The 7,209-nt window shown below is 49.6% G+C and overlaps 1 protein-coding gene and 1 non-coding gene across 2 annotated transcripts in view; both read left to right on the plus strand.

Annotated features, from left to right (window-relative positions):
• Positions 1-1,848: 1,848 nt before the first annotated feature.
• Positions 1,849-1,921, plus strand: TRNAK-CUU. The gene has a single exon. It is a non-coding gene; the product is annotated as a tRNA-Lys (tRNA).
• Positions 1,922-5,168: 3,247 nt separating this feature from the next.
• The window catches only part of LOC104287726 (tripartite motif-containing protein 7-like), a 12,320-nt gene continuing 10,279 nt past the window's right edge, over positions 5,169-7,209 (plus strand). The window contains 1 exon segment of the mRNA XM_009886455.1: positions 5,169-5,302. Within this exon segment, the coding sequence (XP_009884757.1) occupies positions 5,274-5,302 (29 nt within the window). The 5' untranslated portion in view covers positions 5,169-5,273.

Below are 7,209 nucleotides of genomic sequence, written 5' to 3' on the forward strand. Positions count from 1 at the left end.
GGGGGGGGGAGTAATTAATACCCTATTTTCTTATATTTAATGCTCTAGATTGAGAGCATCCCTCTTGGTTTGGACCAAAGCCTTTTGCTCAGCAACGGAGGACGCGCCCCATGTAAGAGCGAGGCAAACAGTGCTGTACAGTAGAGATGAGAAGAAGTTGAGGTTTGAACCAGAAAAGTATCATGCCACGCTCCCCTCCGGAGTTGTCTGGACCAGGATATGCCTTGAACTCATTCCGGGACCCAACCCTCTGGGAACTTTGTCCCCTTGCTCTTGGGTTCTGGCTGCTTGGGGGAGTTGGGCTTGGCTCCACGCTTGAGAAAACGCAGATCTCGTCCGTATTTGTGCTGTCAGCCCCAGAACAGCTGCACAAACACTGTGGTGGGGTTGCTCCCGGTGAAGCCAAAGGGCTTGGAAATAACATGGAGCAGGTAGGCAGGTTTCTTAGAATCACATCCTAATTAATCATGTCGCTAGCTAAGGCCATCACCACTTAGCTTACACCATCCAGAAAGGAGATCTGACTGTGGACACCAGCCTCTGCGCTGTGTTATGAACCTTATTTCTCAACCACCTGTGGTCCATGAGTTGTGTTGGCTCTTGGAGAGCTTCTTGTTGCGTTAAGCTTTCACCCATGGGGGTTGTCAACGGGCTTTCGGCCACCCGTGCCCCATCAAGGCCATGGCAAGAGCTTGTACGCTCCATGTGGAGCGTCGGAGGGTGTTCACGCAGTTCTGCCACCCATCTGTGTTTTAAAGGAAGCCAACAACCCCGGTCTGTAGGAGCTTTTTGGCTTGAAAGGGGATGAGAAGAGCATGTTTTAGCTCTTCCAGGTCCCAGGCATGGAGTAGTTCAGCCGAGGGAAAGGCTGGAGAAGAAAATCAAACCAAGAAAAATACAGGCAAGGAGGGGAGAGAAGAGGAAGTGCCGAAACTCTTTTCTGCAAAGTCCTACTTGCAAGCTTGGGAGAAATGGGCTCCAGGATCAGGTGAACGTTTCTCAGCCCTTGTCTTATTTCAGTCTCTTCTCTGCTGCATGAAAAACTGCACCTGGTGGAATAAATCGGTGTGATTAAACGTGATGCTGAACGGGGAGGGGGATAGAGAAGGGAGGAGGGAGGGTTTGCTTTTCGGCAGCACCTCCAAATGGGACGAGGCACATCCTTCTCCCCCTGTTGTTGGTGCTATTTGTGGAGGAAAACCCGATTTAGCTGGTCTCAAAAGGGGCCTTGTGAAGCAGAGAAGGGCTGTAGGCTTGTTTGTAGGGCTACAAAATCTGCCTCTTTCGGTCTTTCCTGCAGAGTTGAGCCTGGGTAGACTTCAAATTTGGGAGCTGGGAGGGGGTTTCTGTGCACAAAGGGAGATTAAAGGGCCTGAGAACCTGAAGACTCACCCATGTAATGAATGACTCCATGTCCTGGAAGGTCTCTCCAGGCTCGTGTTTGCCCAGGTGTGAGGAGAAGCATTGTTCCCCCCCAAACAATATCCTCCGGTGGCTCTGAGGTCGTTCAGGTCCTGGGTCCACCAAAGCACAGGAGAGAAATAAAGGCAGTGGGGACGCGTGGGCAGCGGATGCTCGGACCTCGGAGGGGGAAGCAGAGTCTGGTAAGAGACGCTCTTTTGGGGCTTTGCTTCAGGACTTCTTTGCTTTGGGACTTTTCTGCGTCTTCCTTCTGCATTCCGTGTCCGCTGGCACCGTCCCAACGCGCCCTCTCAAATCTCCCAGGGAAGAGCTGCCACTTATTTGAATAATCCTGATTTGGTGCTCATAAAATTGGGCATTTTGCTAGGTCAGCCTCAAATTTACATTTTCCGTGAGAAAAATAGTGGAAATGGCACTTTTTAAGCAGCCCGGCTAGCTCAGTCGGTAGAGCATGAGACTCTTAATCTCAGGGTCGTGGGTTCGAGCCCCACGTTGGGCGGTAGTGTCTTTTTTTTCCCTTTCTTTGCCCAAACCTGCCTGCTTCTGGGTGCAGTGTCTAAGCAAGAGGTGGAAGCATCTTAGGAAGTGAAGAAATGTGGGGTTTTGTTTTGTTTTGTTTTGTTTTCCTCGGAAGAACATTTTATTCACTTGGGAGTTTTCTGCCTTGAAAGCATGGCTATTAAAACTAATAGAGCAGAAAGGTGGAATTGCCTGTATTTCAGCTTTTTAAGATGCTGGAGGATTGTCTAATAGTGTGCTTCAAGTTTCTCACCTCGTTTTGCCCCAAAAGGGACATCACAAATATCTGTACTGAGGGGGTTTTTTTTTTGCCCCATTGGTTTTCCCCCTGGTAGAAGGCTGATCACTGAGGAAACTCGTTACAGGGATTAATAAACTGTCTGAGCTGTTCTCATTCATAGGTAACCCTGTGCTGGGCTGAGGTGCAGCTGGGAGGTCAGGTTCCCCAAGATGAAGGTGCTCTTGGTGGGGCTGACCCTTGTCTTGTGCATCGGAGTCGGTAAGTGGAGGGTCACAGTTAAATAGGATTTAATAAAGGGCAGGGGAATGTCTGGTGGTGGTTGGATGGGTCTTGCCAAGCTCTTGATGTCTGTAGTGTTGTCACAGTGTGACCTGGATGTCATCTGCTCTGAGCCTACAGGCAGTGGAGAGAAAGCGTTTTCATCATTGCTTGGATGAAAATGACTTTTCCACTCACTTCCCAGGAGAACTATTAGATCCAAAGAGACTTCCTCTGGGCCAGGAGCTTCAGCTGTAGGTTGCTGGATCCTGGGCTAGATGTCCACCTGTTCCGCTCCGCAGAGCTGTTGTGATGGTCTTGATGTGGGTGAACCCCACTTCAGCTGGAGAACCCCACCCCAGAGCCCACATCCACATTTATTCTCCATGGGTCTGCAGTTTGATTTGCTCACCTAAAACCATGTTTGAAAAGCTCTACCAAGATGGGTCAAGTGTCCCTAGGCATCATTTGCCTCCCCCCTACACCTTCTTTGTTAGTGAAGGTGACACTTGGTCCTTTCCCTGGTGGGCTCTACATCTTCTCTGGGGTCGCTCCCGTCTTATCATAGTGGCGTTTGAAGTAAAACTCCTCATCGGAGCTCCAAGCTCATCACCTCTTCTCTTTCTGCTGCAGTGGAGACTCTTCAATGCAAAGTCTGCAAGTACAAGCTCCCCTTCGTGGGATGTTTCCGGGGAGCGAATGAAACGACTTGCGAGCGGAGGGAGAAGTGTGCCATCATCAAAACCTCCCTGGGTACGTGGTCTGTGCGTGGGGCGGTCAAAACCATGTGTTGCCTTTGGTTCACTGGGGGTTGCCCTTGGTCTTGGAGAAGCGAATTGATTTGCAGAATGAACGAGGGTGCGATGATGACCCTGATGTGGGAAAGGGCTACCACAAGGGGCCAGATTCCTTCTCTCGATGGAGGCTGCCCTGTGTGTGTTTAAAAAAATAGTCACTTTTAGGCAAAGGAGAGACTCTGTCTCCCCAAAAAATCCACATGAGTTTTGTCTGTGTGTGCACACGCCTCATTTAGCTCATTCTCTTAATTAAAACATGTGAAATGTGACTTCCCTGGGGTGCGCTGTTTCAGGGGGTGGTAACCTCAAAGTCCATCACTGATTTTTATTAGTTTAGTGCTGCTCTCCATCTAATGGTGGTCCCTCTGCATCTAATGGTGGTCCCTCTGCATCTAACGGTGGTCCCTCTCCATCTAACGGTGGTTCCTCTCCATCTAACCGTGGTCCCTCTCTGCCCACCACCTCCGCAGGGAAGGTGACCCTCTATTACCAGCAAGGCTGCACCTCCGTGATGAACTGCGGCCGACAACGGGCATCCGACGCGGAATCCCGCCTGACGTCCCAGTACTCCTGCTGCGAGACGGACCTCTGCAACGAGGAGTGGGATGAGGACCCCACAGACTAGCCTGCGGCAGGGGGTCAGGATCAGGGCTACTGACGTGGGTCCAGCCCTTTCAACGCTGTTGAGTCCCCAGATTGAATCTTGAATGATTAGGATGGTTGGACCCACTCTGTCTGCAGGGCGTCTGGCCCGATTCTGTTGCAGCTCTAGCAATAAATCCACAGGCTCATAACCGGCGGCTGATTTTGGCTCGTGTGCGTGTTTTCCTTCTCCAGACAGACGTTCCTATTAACAGCTCTTCAGACTCAGCATTCCCGGTGGTCTGGAAGCAGCTTGCGGCCCCGAACATAATCCTGCTACTAAAAACCCCAAGGGCAAGCCAAGGTGTTTTCCCCTGGTTGCATCCCAATATGTTTTGGGTTTTTTTCCTACAGCGCAGGGCTGGGAACTTCTTTGCTGGGAATTTTGCACCGAGGGTTGCATCAGGGAGCTGCTGGAAGCCAAGAGAAACAAAGGACATGCATATCTAATAGATATTAGCTATAGATATTAGGTATTTATTTCACCCAAAACTCCCTTACTAGTCAACAGAGGTTGAGTCATCCATCAAGTGTAGACAATAAATAGTCCTTCAGGAGTTACCAAACTCCTGCTGTTGACTTCAGATGGAACCTGAAGGAGCAACTCGATCAGTTCAGGACACCTGTGGCTGCTGCCTGCAACCATGATGAATTTTCCTTTGTTTTTTGGGTTTTTTTTTTTTGGTTTTGGGTTTTCTTTCCCCCCCCTCCCTCTTCCCTGCTCTTTTGGATGTCCCAAACTCTCCTTATCCTACACAAGCCACCCATGGTAGGTGGGCGATGTCCTGCAGGAGATGTTCGTGCCCTTCTTTGCATGGTGCTGCCCCAAATATGAACTGGGAGATAACTCACTCGTCGATGGCTTTGGAAGAGGGATGAGAAGCTTTCCTCCTTCCTGAGCCCCCAGGTCCTCCGGAAAGGAGGGATTGGGGCATTGGAGAGGGTTAAAGGGCTGCAGAGGCCCTGTGGAGAAGGTCTGGGCTTGGAGACAGGTGGAGGGAGGTGCTGGAAAGTCGATCCTGGCTCTGGGCAGGGAAAAGAGCTTTGGCACGGAGGAGGAGAGCAGAGGAGTGACTGGGGAGGAGGAGGAGGAGGGGAAGAGATCGGTGGGTGCCCAGGATAGATGCAATGGGGGAGGGGAAGGAATGGTAAGTGAGATGTGGGGGGTGACAGAGGGGACAAATGGGGGCAACCGAGGGCTGGGAAGGAGCAGGAGCTCGATCGGCGCCGAAATGTCGGAGGCATCCAGGGCCGGGGCTGGTTTCCTTCGTCTGAGCGCGGCAGAGCGACTGCCACGGGCTACTTCCCGCTGGGACCCCTCGGCCACCCGGCTCACCTCCCCCCTGTCCCCCTCTCACACCTTCCCGACGCAAAAAGTGGGGAGATTCGGGAGGATGACCCTTTCCTACACCTCTGCTCCGAGGTACGCCGGGTCGGCGGGGGGCACGGGGAGGGCGGTGGGATGCACTTGTCTGTCCGTCCTTCCCCCCCCCACCCCCATATCCACCTTGTTCTCCTCCTGCTTTTCCCACTGCTTCTGCCCGTTGCTTCTGTTGAGGTGTCTCACTCGGGTTTTTTTCTTTCTTTTTTTCTTTTTTTTTTTTTTTCTTTTTTTTTTTTTTTCTTTTTTTTTTTTTTTCTTTTTTTTTTTTTTTGCTATTTATGCGTCTCTGGATAGCATGTGGATTTTTCTCTCCAGCCCACAGTCCACCGCCTCTTCCTTTCCGCAGAGACGTGATGGAATAAACCTATGCGGGACATAGGAAAAAAAAAATATAGTTTGTGTTTATTTACAGATCAAGAGAAATGGAAAGTGGAAGAGAAAGTGATTTCCCTTCCATAGGGAGTGTGTGTGTGTGTATAAATATATATCATTGTATATGAGCAGGGGTAGGTAGATAAATATGCACAGAGGTGGAAAATGGTGGTCTGCAGAAAAATTGCTTTTCTGTGGGGAACTGTGTAACACATAAATGGATATTTATTGCATATAGAGGGATACATGCGTGTACATATATATATGCACCTATATATATGAATCTGTGTGTGAATATATACATATAAACATATATATATATATTCTGCTATTTGCCTGAGTCATTTGTTCCATGTTATTTCCCATCACAAACAGATGTGGGCCATAGCAAGCACTGGTACTCAGATTTTATTTTCCTGTGAGAAGATGAGGGATTCCTTTCCAAGCCCAGAACTGTATTTAAACTGACCCGAAAAAAAACCCTCATTTCTAGTCCCAAATGAGCAAGTCCGGATCATCAGTAAATGCACGTCTGAAGTCTGATGCTAGAAAATGCAAATGCCAGGGAAGTTTTAAGTTCAAGTGGGGGATGGATCCCTCTCCTCAGCGTTCTTCCCCAACTGCAAATGGAAAACCCTTTCCAAACCCCTGGCATCGGGACAACAAGACTAGTTTTGCTCATAAAACTCCTCCGGCACAACCTCTGGGGTTGTTGGGATTTGTCTCCCCGTAGCTCCAGGTGTCTCCAAGGGAAAGATCTCAACTTGGAGGTTTTGGATCACCTGGGCTGACTTTTAGACCCTCATTTATGGATAGGTTCACTTGATCTGCTTTCAAGACCTCATTAGGAGAAGAAGGCAGCTCGTTAGGAGGAGACCTCGTTAGGAAAAGAAGAATGTGGGTTCCAGAAGTGCCTACATTCCTCTGTTGATGGTAGTGTGACCCCTCCCAAGTCACTCACTTTTATCTCTGTTCTCCATAACAAGAGCTTTGGCGAGCTGCTCAGGTGGAGACAACCATGTTATAGACAAATCCCAGCTGAGGGAGGTCCTCCTATATTAATTATCATTCCCATTCAATGCAAGACCTCCAAAGCTGCGTGCAATATTCCTGGAAGACAAAAAAACAAAAAAACAAGTGGGTTTGAGATGTAGGACCCCAATCCAGAGCTTAATCTTTATGGATTTGGGAAACTTGCCCCCGGATCTTGATACGGACTTCACATCCGTGTGTATTCCCTTTCTCCTGTTGCTTTTTATGGCCCCTGTTGAGTCCTGGAGCTCAACCAAGTCATCTGAGTCCCCAGCTGAAGCTTCCAGGGCAAAATGGGTCTTTAACGAGAGCTCAGATGGTTACCTGGATCAGGGCCTAGAGCAGCTGTTAAACACAAGCCTGGCGACTCAGATCTTGCATTTAGCACCAGGTCAGCCAAAAAGCAAGGAGACCCAACACCCTGGTGGCCTTATCCCAAACGATTCCCCTTTTCTCACCTTCCCTCCTGCGAAAAGAATTAAAAAAAAAAGACAGCGAGCCCAGGATTTTTTGGGGGAGCGGAGGGAAGGAACCTATTCCTT

This window comes from Charadrius vociferus, unplaced genomic scaffold, assembly GCF_000708025.1.
Source record: "Charadrius vociferus isolate BGI_N301 unplaced genomic scaffold, ASM70802v2 scaffold746, whole genome shotgun sequence".
NCBI lineage: Eukaryota > Metazoa > Chordata > Aves > Charadriiformes > Charadriidae > Charadrius > Charadrius vociferus.